We start from the raw sequence: 15,993 nt of genomic DNA on the forward strand, positions 1-15,993 counted from the left end.
AGCTAAACTTATGACGATTCAGATACGTCAAAATCGGCCAACTGTCATTACAAGCGATACTTTTTGACAAACACCGAGAACTTAGTTGCAGACCTAATATTTAATGTCTTGCCCTAGGTTATGTACTCCCTGAGATACCCAGACTTAAAGCTTAAATTGGTGACTGTACGGATACTTTCTTGTTTGATTGTATTGGACACCGTGTTATATAAATGGATGTCGAAGTTTCATTTCAAGGGGGATCATTCGCGAGTATGATCTAACAGGAATGATAACTGCCAGATAAGATAGCAAATGCTGTTTGGTGATTTTTCGCCGAATATTCCCAATCAAAAACTGGGTTATCGACTTGTGGCGATTTTAACCCATATCTTATCGCAAAACAAAAGATGTGATACCTGGCAAAATTAGATTTACTTTAAAACCGCCAGCACGGGCAGTACAATTTCGCACCCGGTCAAGTATTGATCCACATTGCTCGGTTACCATGGCTGCTAGTAGTGCTGCTGAAAAGTACGATCTTTCTAAAAAAGCCTACGTCCTTGTGCTTCACCATCATCAGTACACCCATTCCTTGGCGGATCGCAAGGGCAGTACGGTAGATCTGGAAGTAATCAAAGACTTCTTTCGTGCCTACCGAACCGAACCTGACGGCCTGGATATACACGAGAACCTTTCGCTGCTCAAGGTTCGGTTGCTGATGGATGGTAGTAGGTATTCCACAATTATAGAAGAGTAGTTGTCATCAGACCGGTTGATATGCATCTTTGCAACAGTATATCAGAAAGATTTTAGCGCCTACAGTTGCCTGATCGTCATCATCATGAGTCACGGCGCAGAGAACGACACCATTCAGGCGGACATCTACTACAACAGCAAAAATGAGCTTGTGAGAGACGTCTACTTTTTGGACGAGGATGTGGTGGAAAAGGTGGCCATGAATCGGACGCTGGACGGCAAACCGAAGATATTCATCGTCAACGCTTGCCGGGGCAATGACCGGGTGGAGGTAGACTCGGCTGTTAGGAGAGATAGATATAATAACAGCGATATCATCCGTTTCCAAAGCACCTTCGAAGGTACTCACATGTTTAACCCCTTCACAGTCTCAGTGTTTATTTTTTTATTTTTTGTGATTTTGATCAGCACTGTGTTAAATATTATTCAATTTCATCGATTAGTATCGCATAAATGAGTTAAAATGCACAAACATGTAATGACAAGTTTTTGAAGCAGGTGTACTTAGAATCGTGGGCAACACTGTGAAGGAGTTAATCAAATGTTTTCAAATTGGAGCAACATTTCTCTACTACACTTCGTATCATTCCTCAGGTCACGTTTCGTACCGCAATACGGACACTGGTTCCTTTTTTGTGAAACGGTTTTTTGAGGAGCTTCGGAAGAACGAAAATCTTGATATTTATGATCTTAACAGAAAGCTCAACGCATCACAGACCGGCAAAAAAAAGTAATCATTTGGTTACAAAGTAAAATGTCCACTTGCCTTTATAACTCCATGTTTTTTTTTTTAACTTTTAGTTACATACAGAATCCCACGATGAGCAATACTCTGACGAAACGTCTGATATTTGCGGATCTACGGAAGCAGAATCTACCTGATTATGATTTACTTTCCGATTAATAATTGTAAAGAGGACGCGTGCTAGCAATTATTATCATGATTTTTTATTATTAAACATTCATTAAAGGTTTTTCAGTGAGCTAGGTGCACTTTGAAGTGTTTTAAATAGCATTGCACAACATTCAGCATGAATTGAATCAAATAAAATTAGGAAGCCGGCGCTAAGTGACCAACAGATTAAAACAATTTTTCTTCGAAAACTGCCGATTATAGTACGCAGCCCATGTGCGTCATATCTTATCAAAAGCGGACCTTTTTGTGAGCTTGGTGCGTGTTCGTGAGTGCAGCTAAGTGAAATGGTTGAGCGACCGGCGCAGTGCCGTTTAGAGAGTGACCAAGAATTAACTTGTTTTGTGTTGAGAAGTTAAGTGCATGTGCCAATATGGAGCAACAGGATAGTTATGATTTATCTAAGCCAGCCTATGTCTATGTGCTGGATCACCGCAAGGTCCTTGAACCAGAGAACGTTCGTCCCGGAGCAAGGAAGATGGAGCTGGTTGAACAATTTCTCAACTCGTATCGAACAAACGCCGTGGTGGAGGGCAAAGTTACGTATGAAAACTTAAATAAGTCCATGAACGACCGTAAGTTATCTCTTGCAATGTTTCCTACCCACCGTCAACATTCTCAATCGTTAGCTAATGTGAATAAATTTGTTCTTTGCTTTCGACCCCCAAAGTGCGCCAGGCAGATTATAGCGCGTACAGCTGCCTTATGTTCATTATCATCAGCGCCGACGGCGAGAAGGATTCTATCATGGCGTACGACGGAAAACACTATTCGCTCCGCAAAACTGTAGTGGAAAACGTGACCGCAAACAAGACGCTGAAAGGCAAACCGAAGATATTCATCGTGGACACCGCCAACCAGGATACGATTGAAACAGACTCATGCTATCCAACGTACGCAAGCAACAAGGTTGATACTGTCATTTTCCAGAGCGGCTACGAAGGTAGGTCAAGAACAAATGGACATTTTTGGCACATTGTTTGACGGTAAAGAGGGCACAAAGTTCCATTCAATCAATAATGGATACATTTTTAAAAGTTCTTTACCTATCCTAAATCTGCTATCAACTATTCCAGAAGCCAACCCGCAAGGAAACTTCTTCCTAACCTCGTTTTTCGATGTGCTGCGCGAAAACGACTCATTTGATGTGCCCGAATTAAACAGACTGCTCATTAAGCGTGCCAAGGATGAAGGGTAATAATTTTTCCTGATATCATCTTGAAAATGCGGAAATAAAACAAACGATAAAAAACGAAAAGATCGAACCACAGATTCATCTTCTCTTTCAGGCACACTTCGGTCCCTTCGGTAATAGAGACTCTAACAAAACCCTTGATACTTGCCCATCTGCGTTTGGAGTAATGCAATTCAACAAACAGTGGAAGTGAAACGTGTTGAAGGCGATTAAAACATATTATAAGATGTTCGTTGGAGTTTGCAGAATGGTTCGTTGAATCATCGAGTATGAATATAAAATACTAGCTTGACGCCCCGGCGTTGCTCGGTGACGAAGGGATTGGGAAAAGAATTATGGTTTTAGCTAATACTTGAAAGATATGTTTGAATTTAATAGCAACAATAACGACATATTTAAAATGTTTGATATTTCATCGTAATGTATAAACCTTAGGGTAACTATGTAGGATACACTTTGACATTTGACTTCATGCTTGTTTTGTTTGTATTAGCAAATCTGAGTTAAAATAGTAAAATTTAGATGATTTTATAAAAAAATAGTGATCAAACAAACCTTCAACAACATCTGCAGTACTTAAACTTAATGTGTGAAAAGTTTCAGAAGCGACGGTTCATTGGTCGAGTTTTTAGTGTACACAGAACTCCATACATAAAAAAAGCAAAAATATGTAGTAGATAACAAAAAGTAAACAAAACTAAAACAGACAAAAAGTTGCAGTAACATGGAATATCTTTCACCACAATAAAATGATGCAGTAGCGTGTTATATCGCAACTAATTTATACTGAAAACGTAACGGTGGTAAAAGTCGTACATTGGTTTCTTTCAAAATGAAGTAAAAGTCGATGTAAACAAACTTAGATTTTTTTGTTATATTTTGACATTTTTTCACGACCTTCCTTCCGCTCGCTTTATTTTTCTGCTCTGGACTGAGTATATAGAGTTGTTGCAATAATGTTTCGTGTTGCTTCGGGTACGCATTTTGCTTGCATTTTGCTTTCGCGAGCGACACACCATTTATTACATTCCTGTTCAGCGTTTCAATGTTTCCATGTGGTTTACTTTTTTGCTGATTTCTCTCTTCTTTTTTATGTTTTTTGCATCGTTTACTTTTCACTTTGAGTCATATGATTTTCTAAGGGTTCCTTTTGTTTGTCATTTATGTACGATCATCACAATTTTCCTATTATCTTATAACTTTCTTTCTTGTTGCGTTTTATTTTTTATGAACAAGAACATGGGTGCTCACGGTCGCTATATTTCAGAAGTTAACAGAAAAATTGTATGAAATAAATCAAACAACTCCACAATTCGTCTTGAATGTGCTATGGGATGGTTGATTGTTTGGTTGTGTTTGTGTGTATTTGTATGCGAGTGTGTTGTTTGTGTTTGGGTATGAAAAGACGGTGGATGAAGAATGTAGTTTCATTAGCTAATGCGGCTTATAGAGAAAGGACAGTACAACAACATATGCATTGGGCAAGCTGCGTTCTATATTCGTTTCCTGTTTGTATTGTTCTTCTGTTCCTTTGCTGCAACTGTTGAAATCAGTTGTTCTATGTGTTATCTCAAATTTTAAATTGAATTGTATGTTCATTTCTTTCCGTTTCTCCTACATTTTAGATCTATTACTTTTTACAGAAAATTACTTCATTTGAATCGTCCATTTTATTCCTCCACTTTCACAATACCATCCACCATCGGACTGTTTCGTTTCACAGAGGGACAGGACGCAGGGACACAACATCGGAAAATATTTTACCTGCTGCAGATCACCACTTGCATGCTGTATGTGCCTTTTACTTCCGGCGTGCGCAAATCTGTTGATTTTGAGCAGAACCATTTGCGTACTTTTCATTCAACAGTTTTTTTTACATTTCCCAATAAACTTTTTACAGCAGAATAAGTCAAAACGTCGGATTTTTCAATTTTTGTTGAATTTTGCATCTTTATTTTACGTAATACTTAATTTACTGAATTCAATTACTTTAAATATTCATAATTTTCTTTACTCGTCCATCAGGCTGGCGCTTTTCGTTTCGCTTTCCATTTTCGTTTTCTTCCCTTTTTTTCACTTCCGTCCGACATATCATTTTTATTTTCTCTCCTTTCCTCTTTTATCTTCTTTTCCCGTTTTACGATCTATCGTAATACACTCCCTAACCACGATCTAATGAATTATATTTATATTTATATATTTATATATATATTCTTCTGCCGGAATTTGCGTTTGTTCTTCAGTTTTCTCTTTCTTTCTTTTTTGCATCAACATGTATTTCAAAAACCCATTGCGTGTGCGGTTCATGACTGCGATACTGGCTATGGGCAACTATTTCCATCAGTATCACCTTACCAGCTAGAAGAAAAGTGTGTTTTCATTCGGGTTTTCGTGTGTGTGTGTTTTCTGTTAAACTCACATTTCTACTTTCGTTTTGTAGTTTACGTGAGTGGATGAACAGTTAACACATTTGTTGGGGATTTATTCGTGTGTTTGTTTTTTTGAGTGTACTTTATTTTTTTCTTGATTTCTTTTATTATTCTATTCGTGTTTAGCATGGGTTTTCCGTCTATTTTAACGACTATATGCACAGCTTTGAATTCGGAAATAAAGCACGTTTCAACATAAAACAGTCACAATCGTACCGCAGCACACCGGGAAACGGGAAATCTGTTTTTATCTGTTAGTCTGTGTTTCGTAAGTGTTATAATTTAAATGTGTTCTTTTTTATGTTCTGTGCGATCACACGATTTTATACTTTCCAGTTTCCTGTCCACGGGTTGTTCTATGCACCATGCTTTAGTTTGGTTGAACTACGAATTCTCCGCAACAAATTGGAAAATAAAAGATGAAACAACACAGACCAAACATCCGACATAAAATCAGTAGTTTGGCAATCGAGCAATTTTCCGTGGCATTTCGTGTTTTGTTATATTTCCATCCACTTCCGTGGCCAATTGTTAAGTAGCATTGGACGAGTGCCTTCGGTGCACCCGAACTATCACACATGCAACGTGGAAAATGCTTCAACTGTAAAAACAAACCGCATTTTGGGGTGGAAAATTCAAAACCCAAGCATCCACAAACCCGCAACTCGTGAGTGTGGGAACGTATTTTTATTTTCTATTAATTTTTCTGTTCAGCTCGTTAAAAGTTGTATGCTGTTAAATGCATTTTTCTTTCCTACTTTCGTTCTGCCTTACTCTCGCTTTCTACTTTGTTGCACTTTCAGTTTTCTTACACGCGCAGCCACTCTCGATGCGACTTCTTCCTCCTGGACGATGCACACGGTGATAAAAATTAAGATCGAATAAAAATTTTCGTACCGTTTAACTTAGCTTAGATTATAGTTAAAAAAAAGTAAACCGCACTATCAACCGGCTAAGTTTAATAATAATAATAATAATTAAAAAAACGATATTCACATATAGATACAGTTTTCCATTTACATATATAGATTTATAAAACAGACTAGCGTTTTTCTTGTTTCCACAACACATTTCCCTCTTCTCTAACGAACGGAGCACGGGCGGAAAGAACAGGCGGAGTGGGAATTTCCAGGGGCTATTCGTGTGTGTGTGTGCGCGCACGTGCAGACAAAGTAGTAATTTTTCTTTACATTTTTCTGTTCTCAACATAAAACTTTCTATCGGTTTTAACACTTGGTGCTTGACATTTGGCCAACTTTCCAACTCCCTGTTTGGGGTTCTGAACGACCGAAGGGAAGCGCGTGCAGGATCCTTTCGGATTTCAGCGGAAAAGAAAAATGAATAAAGGCTGGGAAAACACAAAACACCAGCTGGCAAGTACCCACCAATGTTGCTGACAAATGCACTGCCGGCATGGAGTTACCCCCCAAAATCTCATGATTCCTATCGATGATAATGTACAAGGATCTAGCTTTACATTAAATAACTGTTCGGGGTTGTGTAAAGGGACCGTGGTGTTCTATATGCTTTCTATTTCAATTGAAATATGCTTATGTTTTTCGTAGACGACGGATTAAATCATCACAATGAGTTAACGGTTTCTTTAACTTTCTACAGCGGTTCGGTTGCACCGAGTGTGCATGTTTTCTGCATTTTTGACGTGTTCGTTTTGTGCTTTTTTCCAACGGTTTCGACAGTGTAAGGTCTAGAGGTTCAATGGTGGGTTAAACACGGTTTATGCTTCACGAAAAACAATACGGTGTGTGAAACGCTTGAAATATGGAACATTTCTTTTAAAAATAAATAAAAACTAGTCGTCAACTTTAAATCTTACTACTGATAACTATTGGACCATCGAACATGATTCCCCAAAACACAATTTTTGTGAAAAATAAAATAAAAAAATATTGGCGACCTTTTAAATGACCTTCATAATGTTTCGTCTACCGCAATGGAGTGACCAAAAAATCAAGTGTCACTTTGATAAAACTAAAAACCATGCATAAACCCAGAACCAACAGATCGTAGAACACTTTGCAACCGTTGAAGTTGAAATTAAGATCATCACAGTGTAAATGTTTGCATCATCCCATGCAGCAATCTGTAGAGGAAAAGCGAAGGAAAGGTGAAATAAACCTCACATTCCTCCGATTAAATGTATTTTGTTCCGGTGGTGATGATGGTGTGCCGCTACAGGATCAGTCCTTGCTTTATATTTGTTTTGACCTACTAAACTATTTACATGCGCAGCACACAACATCACGCAAGCTGTTGCGTTCCTGTTGGAACGATGTAAAAGATAACTGATGACATTTTTTCCCGAGAGACGTGATCATTTTCGTTCCCGGGGTAAACATCGACCAGGATGACATGAAATCTGTCCACTTTTTCCGAGAACGTTCATCCTGGTGCAGTTTGTCTCACACGTTTGCCCGTCACAACACACTCACACACACGCGCGCTTGTTCACCACATTCCCTGTCCGTTCGTGTCGCTCCGGGGGGCTTATTTACGAGTTCATGAACAGCTTGCCCTTGTTCTCCGGGTTGCGGAGGTTTGTCCGCGAACCGAGCGTCGGTTCCTCGAGTGCCCGGAACCGGACGAAGCCTTGCTCCGCCACCAGCATGCTACCATTTTCCTGTTGCTGCGGACCACCTAGCTTACCCGGCAGCACACCCGTCGTCGGCGTTCCGATGCTACCACCGATGCTGGCCGTCGGCGATGAGGACGATTCCGTCTGATGATCGTTGCTACCGTTGCCCGGGTATGGCACGGCTCCACCCGGCCCACCGCCACCGGTGTAGCTCGAGCTGGACGACTCCCGCGATCGCTTCTTGCTGTGGTAGTACGCACTCGGTCCATTCGGCAGTCCCTCGTCGAAGTTGTTGCCGCTCACGTTGTCCTGCGAGGAAAGTGCCTGTTGATGTGGATGTGGGTTTCGTTCGAGCGAATCACCACCTCCGACACCGCCACCGTTCAGTAGCCGATCGTTGAAGCTTCCCGGGATGGCAAAGTTATGGCCAGCCGGTGGCTGAGGCGGTGGTGGCGGTTGATGATGGTGGTGATGGTGGTGATGGTGATCGTTCGACGAGCGCGACGAGCTTAACGTTTGCGCACCGGACATGGGACCACGGCCACGTTGCTGCTGTTGCTGCTGCTGCTGCAATGCGGCCCGATTGTTCGACGAGGCCGACGACGAGGCGGACGAGTTGGAGTTGTTATTACCGCGTCCACTGCCACCACCGACGTGCTGGTTGAAGTGCATCGCACCGATGTTGTTCAGTGTGCCGCTCTTCCGCACGCCAATCCGTCGATCGAACGAATCACCGTAGTTGCCGCCACCGGGTGGCACCGGGCCGCCCATGTTGTTGTGGTGGTTGTAGTGATGGTGGCCCATCGTGTTCGCACCACCGCCGAGATCGTTCTGCATCTGGCCGCTCTTGAGGGTTTTGAGGTTTTTCGACGCCCGGAATTCACCGCGCGATATCGAGGCTGCGGCGGCCGGCGGAATCGCACCGGGTAGCCCATGCTGCTGCTGCTGCTGCTGGGTTGGATGTCCCGTCGGGTCAAAGTTGGGTCGCTCGAAGTTCTGGAAGTCGTAGTTACGATGCTGTGCCATCGGGTGGCCTGGTTGCCCGCGAAGTGACTTCGTATCGTACTGCGGCGCATTGATCGGCTCCGAGTAGCAGTTGTCCATGATGTCGTGGTACTGGTTCGCACTACCACTGCCACTGAGCTGCTGTTGCTGCTGATGATGATGATGCGGCTGGTTGTTGTGGTGTTTCAGCTCAAAGTTCGGATTCTCGTAGTGATCCGGCATCGTTTCCGTGTCGTTGAGGAAATCGTCACCCTGTTCCGGCATGTGGTCGTTGTTGCTACCGTTGTAGTTGTTGCTGTAGTTGTGCGACGATGAGCGCATACTGTTCGTTTCGAGCGATCGTTGGAAGTCGTTTCCACCGACCACCCCACCGACCCCTACGACACCCGGCGGTCCACCAACGCCACCGAGTTGCAGATCCTGCTGGCTGTTCTGCTCGAGGTTGAGCGAATTCAGCGCAAAGTTATCATCGTAGATCGGTTTCCCAGTGCGCATCGTGTAGGTGTGGAGGTTACGGTTGGTATTGCACACGGCCGGATAGTCCGTTTCGAAGTTCTCCTGGCTCGACGACGAGGTGCACGGGAACAGCGCGAACCCACTGGCGTTCGGTTGCTCCATATCCTTCTCCCGCTGGATCACCTTCGACGGACCCGTCTTCAAACCAGTCACCCACGACAGTAGCGCGATGATGACGATCTCGATGAACCGCAAACTGAACTGGTAGCCCCACTGGAACCAATCGATCTCGATATGGGACGCCCAGAGCGTCTTCTTGGCCGACCCATCGTGCAGCGTGTGGCTCGGTGACAGTTTCACCTTCGTCTGCGAACTGATACTGATCGCACCGTAGATCTGGAGCGCGGCAAGCAGAATGAACAGCAATGCCGTTGCGATCGTGATGTGGATCGCGTACGAGAGGTTGTTGTAGCCGTGGATGTAGTTCTGGCTCTTGTGCAGGATTCGCTTCAGCAGCCGGTACATGTACAGGTACAGCAGGCCGAGGCTGAGACAGATGAAGATATAGATGATCTGACAGATGAGCGAGAGGACGCGCGGTGGGATCTGGATGTTGGTCGGTGGTGGTGCATGACCTGCACCGCGACCCCCACCACCACCACCTCCCGCCGTCATCATGAGCTGTTTGTTTTGCATCTGCAGCTGGTGCTGTTTGTGGTAGAACTGTTGCGTTTCGTACGACTCGACCAAATGTAGCGTTATACAAAGCCCGACGTGAACGCCCGACCCGATCATGATGGTGAGCGGGCGGAGGATCGAACTGTACCGGTTCGTTTTGTGGTTGATCGATCGGAGCAGTAGAAAGAGGATCAGTATGGCGAACGTTGTCGTAAGGAAGGTTAGCGGAAGGTTCAGTAGCACCTCGGACGTAAACAGATTGAAGCTGAAGTGGATGTTGTAAGCGTCGTAGCAAAGATAGAAAATGCGCAGCAAGCAGATGATGATCAGGATCAGGTGGATGCTGATGAAGTACGATTGCGAGAACAGATGCGTCAGCTTGTCGTAGAAGATGATCTTGAAAATGCTATACACGGCCAGGATGGTGTACAGGATGGCGGATAGGTACACGTGGATGTTCCACGCGATCGTCCACGTGCTGATGTCTGCGATCTCACCCTGGAAGTTACGATCGTTCCCGTACGTTCCACCGGTTCCGGCTCCATCTTCTCCAGTGCCATTTTTCACCATCACCGATTTGAGGTTTAGGTTCGGCATTTTCTGTGTGATTGGTGAGGATGAAGATGATAGAACGTGCAGCGAGGAGACGGTTGTGGTGACCGCGTTCGAGGTACTTCCCGAATGGGCACCCTCATCGAACGAGTCGTCCTCTTCCTCCTCATCGTCCTCATCGTACGGTCGGCGTCCTTCACCATCGGGGTTAGATCCATCGACACCTCCTCCGCCTCCACCACCACCAGCACCACCGTCACCATCGGTTGATCCATCACGGTCTCGATCCCCTCCACTATCGACGCCAACCGGTTTCCCACCGCCAAAAGGTGATCCACCAACGCCGGCCGGATTCTTCGAGTTGCTCAACGAGGTCGGACCATTCCCACCGAGCTCGTACGACGGTTGGTTGGGCCGGGGTGCAGAGGTTACCGAGCGCAGCAACACATCCGGGATCATCTGCGGGCGTCCGTTCGAGCCGGACAGAATGCGCGAGATCGACGGGAAGTGCATCCCGTTCGGCAGGATGGCGCTCGAGTTCGCGTTCTCATCCAGCAGGAACGGCTTCTGGTTGTCGTAGTTCTTTGCCGCGTCCAGCTTGTTCGATTTTTCCGACGGCGTGTTGAGGGCCTTCTTCCGCTGCGCTTCCATCGACTGTGAAGACGGTGGGCCGGACATGCCGCCCGGTGCGTACGCCGGATCCGAACCTCCGCCCGGACCTTTCTGGGGATTGAGCGAACCTCCGTTCATCGGACCACCGCCGGGAAGGATGCCACTACCTGGTGCTCCCGGTACCAAGTCTGGCGGACGCATCGGGATCCTCTCGTGGCCCGGCATCAGACTGGGCGGTGGCAACGGGCGCCGGTTGGCGTAGGTGCCCGTGTTGATGATCGTGCTGTCACTGTTGGTGCCGCGCAGGGTCGGCTTGTCGGCGAAAGGGTTCGTGTAGTTGCGAGGGAGTGGTGGCGTGAAGAACGTCCGCGATGGGGGCGAGTAGGCGGGAATGTCACCGGAGAACATCGAGTTCGTGGGGAATCCCTTCTTCGCGTTGTGACCTGGGGGGAGGGCGAGGGGAGGAATAGGAGGAAGAACATCAAATTAGTATCGCTATCGACCGGGGCAATTGTTACGCTGCAATGAGCACGAAGAAAATTATGGACCCTTGTCACGCACGGCTGCCCTTCTCCGGCCTGGCGCACACAGTGGTGGTCCGCACGGTTGAACCTCGGAATAACAGTCAATTTTCTTTATCTGATCTTCGTGACAAATTTAATAAACTCCCAAAGAAAGCTAATAGGCGGCGAAAATTTAAAAAAGGAAGTAATGGAAAATAATAATTCCGGGAAAAACTAAACGTGAATATAATTGTAAGTTTTAGATAATTTAGTTATTATTTGTTTTGATATTTTAATTTGAACCAACAGCCACTTCTCTTGGCAAATTAATTGCATGCTTTTAATCAGACAAAACGAATTTAGATGATGTTGTCAAAATAAGAGAAGAGTTACAAACACATTCTCTTCTAGCATAATAATTCCGAACTAAGAGATCGAATCAAAGGAATTTTAAAACTTTTGAGATTATTCTCGTAATATAACTGCTTTAAAAAATCGCACTTTACATGATTTTATGATTGCCTCAGTAAGTTTGTCTAGAAAAATATCTGGATTTCCTTTGGAGCTTGCCTTGAAAAATAACTAGATTTCCTTTTACTTTTGCTTGATGTAGATGAAGAGGCAATTAAAAATGTTTAACAATTCTTGTTGATATTTTTATTTTCCGAACTCAAAAGTATCACGTCTCACTGTGCGCTTCGGCACGAAGGGAAATGGATCCGCTTGAGGAGCGAAAACACAATAATTCGTCGAATTTTGAGGCGTGCGTGACATGAACCGTCCCTAAATATATACTCGAGCTAGGTACGCGTGGAAGCGCGCCTAGTTCTACCTACCGTGAGGATACGGTGTCGAGTTCGAGTGCCGGTGACGGTCGTGGTTATGGTGGCGGTTCGGGTTCGGGTAGGTCGGATTGCTGTTGCTCTTGAGAATCTCCGCGTTCGGTGCGGACGTCGGCAGCACGTGGTCCCGCTCGAGGTCCAGCTCGTAGTTCCGATGGTTCGCACTAATTTGCTGGTGGTTGTAGTGGGAATCCTTATCGCCACCGGGGCCTACGCCGCCGCCAGCTCCCGGGCCACTGATCGGGTCCTTATCCTTCTCACGGTACCTAGACGGGAAACATGAGGGAGAATGCGAAGAACGACAAAACATGAACCAAACCGTTAACGGAAATAAGGTTTTAATTAACGAGTTCCCGGCGTAACGCGCGGCGTTGCGCGGGTGAGACGGGGAGCTAAACTACCGCGTGGCGAAGGCTCCGCGAGCTATGGTTGACCGGACGATTTTACGTCTCGAGATAATTGACGCATTTCACGTGAAATATGGACTATTTATGAGGGTCGAAGATTCGTCACCGTCACCGGAGGGCGGTTTCACGTTACAAAACGGCACGCCGGAACGGACGGAAATCGGGCGCCCGTCGAGTTCCCGCGACCAGTCCCACTTCCGGGTATTGGATGCTACAAATATACATTTTCTTCCGTGACCGAACACCGCGCCCTCGATACACATTCCATCGATTTTCTGGACGCAGCAAGCCGACACTTCCAGAACAGGGCAGGATTCTTTAGGCAGCGAGGGTGCTACGGCCAGACTAGGTGTTGTTTCGCTCGTGGGTGTCATTTGCATACTTAATGTGTTTCAATAAATATGATTTATATTCTCCACGGTAGCTTTTCCATCACTCCAGGTAAGCGCACTGCTGCTGGAAATTGTTTTCATGCCCGTGTGGGCTCCAAGCGAACGAAAATGTGGGTAGGTGGTGGTTTAGAAACGCAATGTTTTTTCAGTTCCTTTTATTTTGGAGGAAATTGTTTTGCAGTCTAGTCCGACTTTTAGAGAATCCCCCCTCCTTATTCCGGGAGACCGACAGGAAAGAAAACGTTATTTATGCGCAAGGATGTTTGAACTGGCATAAATCAACAGGACACACCCACCAGGAACCACCGATCCGCCTACAACGCTCGTTCGGATCTACAAGTGCTGATCACTTACCGAAAGTATATTTACATTTCTTTGGCCGGATTAACAAGTCGAAACATCCACCAGGCGTTCACCAGGAGTTGAGTTTTTATCATAATATTTTGATATTCTATCAAATGCAAAATCGTACTTCAAGGACTGTAATGCGGACTCAGTTTTTCAAGTGAACCTTGTTGTGGAAACATGAAAGAGACATTTTTCTTATTTCCTACAAACTTAAACAAACTAACGAGATACATCATTGAACCAAATATCCAAACAAATATGTTGTTCCTTGCATATAAGAAATGTTGAGCTTGTAAAAAATCAAGCAATACAATAATTCTAAGCTTGAAAATAGCATTTATCAACATGAACTTGCTTGAAGAGATGAATATATTCTAAAATTTTAGGTACGTACTTGTCACAGGTTTGAAACCAGATAGGATGATAAAATGTTCATTAACGAAAGGCATGTAGACGAAATCATCAACGAGTTAACTGTTTTGAGGCTAGAACACGAATGCAATTTCCAGTTGAAAGAAATTGTCTTTTTCTTGCACCGATTCGTCATTGCAGAAAGTGGCTTGTACTTGAAATGTTTCCATACAGTTGTGGTTGTTATTTTTTCTACTGTTTTCTGTTTTCGTTCCATTTTCCACGTTCAAGTTGTTTTACACTGCAATGAAATTATTGTTTGTTTACATCTAGATTCGACGAAGCGAAATGTAACGAGGTGCTAAATTGTATTTCTTTGCAGTAAAAGAGTGTTAGATGTTGCGAGGAAATGTAACTTTCTGTAACATACAACAAATGAAACTTCGTTTCAAGAAGTACAATTTCTTTGACCTGAAAGATGCTTTTGTGTTATAGATGGCATTCATTTTTCAGCACCATTTTGTAGAAAATAACCTCCATAAACAGGTGCCAAGAAGATTCTATACTGTCGTATATATTTTTATCTTAAAATCATTGCATATTACCCATAGCATGTATGTAGTAAATCACTCTCAAAGTAAACTGGAAGATTCCAGCTCTGCAGACTATCAAAGCGATAGACAATTTATGACCATTCTTGAACGTGCAACCAATCTACCATTTCCATTCCCAACGCTTCTACTAAACTGTAGTTTAGCTCCCAGGACTGGTTCCGATGGCGGTTTTAAACCCTGCGATGAACTCACCTGAACGTGGTCAGCAGTGGCGTGGACACGGTCGTCAGACTGGGCACGTACACGTTATCCGGAATGCTACGCTTGGTGGTGGTGGTCGAACCGTACGCGACCCGACTGAACACGGCCGCTATGCTCTGCTCCAGGTTGGAACCGCCGAGGCTGATGCCGAGCCCGTCGCCGAACGCCTGCACCGCGCCCTTCCCATCGCCACCGTTGGTGTCGAGCAGGACCGCACCGACGCCGTCCAGCAGCAGCGGCGCCCCGGCATGCCAGGGGTGGCACAGTAAAATACTACTTACAAAGAGGATCAGCAGCCTGGCGAGCGTGTTGCCGGCGTACCGCCGCCCGCTACCGGTACTGCTGCACCGGTGGTGTTGTTGTGCCGCCACCCGCCACCCGGTAGCCGATCTCACCCGACCCTTCTGCACCGTGCCGTCGCGGAGCGGCCACCGGTCGCTGCCCATCGACGACGCTTTCCTTCTATCGCTGCGGCCGGATTTCGTCGGACTAATACTACTGTTATCGCTACTGCTGCTACTAAACCGTGGGTCACTTTTGGTAGTGCTTATACTAAAAACATGGTTGTCACAGCTGCCGTTGTAGTTGCTCCTGCTGCTACTATCACTGTGGCGCGTGGTCAGTTCCGCGATCGCCATGCCGCACACGCGGCTACTGTCGTTGTTGGCGATGGTAGTGGCCGCCAGCGGTATACACGTCGTGCTGCACGGCTGCACACTCCACAGCCCATCGTCGTTAGGGGCCGACTTCACGGCCACCGGATTCGATGGCAGCGATGGCTTGTATCGCGCCCGCAGTGACCGCGTGCCGTCACGGCACGACATTCTGTAGGGAGCTGCTCCTCGTCCCGCGACCGAAGGAGTTCAGGGAGAATGTCGTACACCGGCGGGAACCTACTCTCTATCCGGGAAAGAGAGACCGAGGGAAAACCGCACTCCACACTCCACGACGCCTAGATGTTCACCATGCAGGCCATACACATTTCCCAGCACAAGGGAAGAAGAAAAGGTCCTTGCAATTTCCACACGCACGCACACACATAAACACCAACTCCTTCAGTGTCCTTGCTTCAGCGCACAATCCACTCCGGTTGAGGTTTTCACACTTTCATAGTCTCATTTGGATTTCTGTTCCTTTTTCCACTCTTCTGAACACGAACGTGAT

The 15,993-nt window shown here is 45.5% G+C and overlaps 2 protein-coding genes across 2 annotated transcripts; one reads left to right on the forward strand and one right to left on the reverse strand.

Moving 5' to 3' along the window:
* Positions 1-487: 487 nt before the first annotated feature.
* On the forward strand, positions 488-1,642 carry LOC131267976 (caspase-3-like). The gene is made up of 4 exons (XM_058270785.1): positions 488-710; positions 777-1,079; positions 1,333-1,468; positions 1,540-1,642. Exons 1-4 carry the CDS (start codon positions 488-490, stop codon positions 1,640-1,642), a joined length of 765 nt encoding a protein of 254 aa, XP_058126768.1.
* Positions 1,643-4,632: 2,990 nt separating this feature from the next.
* LOC131260425 (uncharacterized) lies at positions 4,633-15,249 on the reverse strand. Its single transcript, XM_058262139.1, has 3 exons — positions 14,821-15,249; positions 12,511-12,782; positions 4,633-11,614 (listed from the first exon to the last, which is right to left on the reverse strand). Exon 3 carries the CDS (start codon positions 11,577-11,579, stop codon positions 7,785-7,787), a length of 3,795 nt encoding a protein of 1,264 aa, XP_058118122.1. The 5' UTR covers positions 11,580-11,614; positions 12,511-12,782; positions 14,821-15,249; the 3' UTR covers positions 4,633-7,784.
* Positions 15,250-15,993: the final 744 nt, after the last annotated feature.

Source organism: Anopheles coustani, chromosome 3 (genome assembly GCF_943734705.1).
Source record: "Anopheles coustani chromosome 3, idAnoCousDA_361_x.2, whole genome shotgun sequence".
NCBI lineage: Eukaryota > Metazoa > Arthropoda > Insecta > Diptera > Culicidae > Anopheles > Anopheles coustani.

Bases quoted from the DNA above. Each gene is read 5' to 3' on its own strand.
- LOC131267976 (XM_058270785.1), top strand. From the start codon at position 488: ATGGCTGCTAGTAGTGCTGCTGAAAAGTACGATCTTTCTAAAAAAGCC. The intron at 711-776 runs GTAGGTATTCCA...TCTTTGCAACAG, and splicing joins TCGGTTGCTGATGGATGGTA to TATATCAGAAAGATTTTAGC. The intron at 1,469-1,539 runs GTAATCATTTGG...TTTAACTTTTAG, and splicing joins TCACAGACCGGCAAAAAAAA to TTACATACAGAATCCCACGA.
- LOC131260425 (XM_058262139.1), bottom strand. From the start codon at position 11,579: ATGTTCTCCGGTGACATTCCCGCCTACTCGCCCCCATCGCGGACGTTC.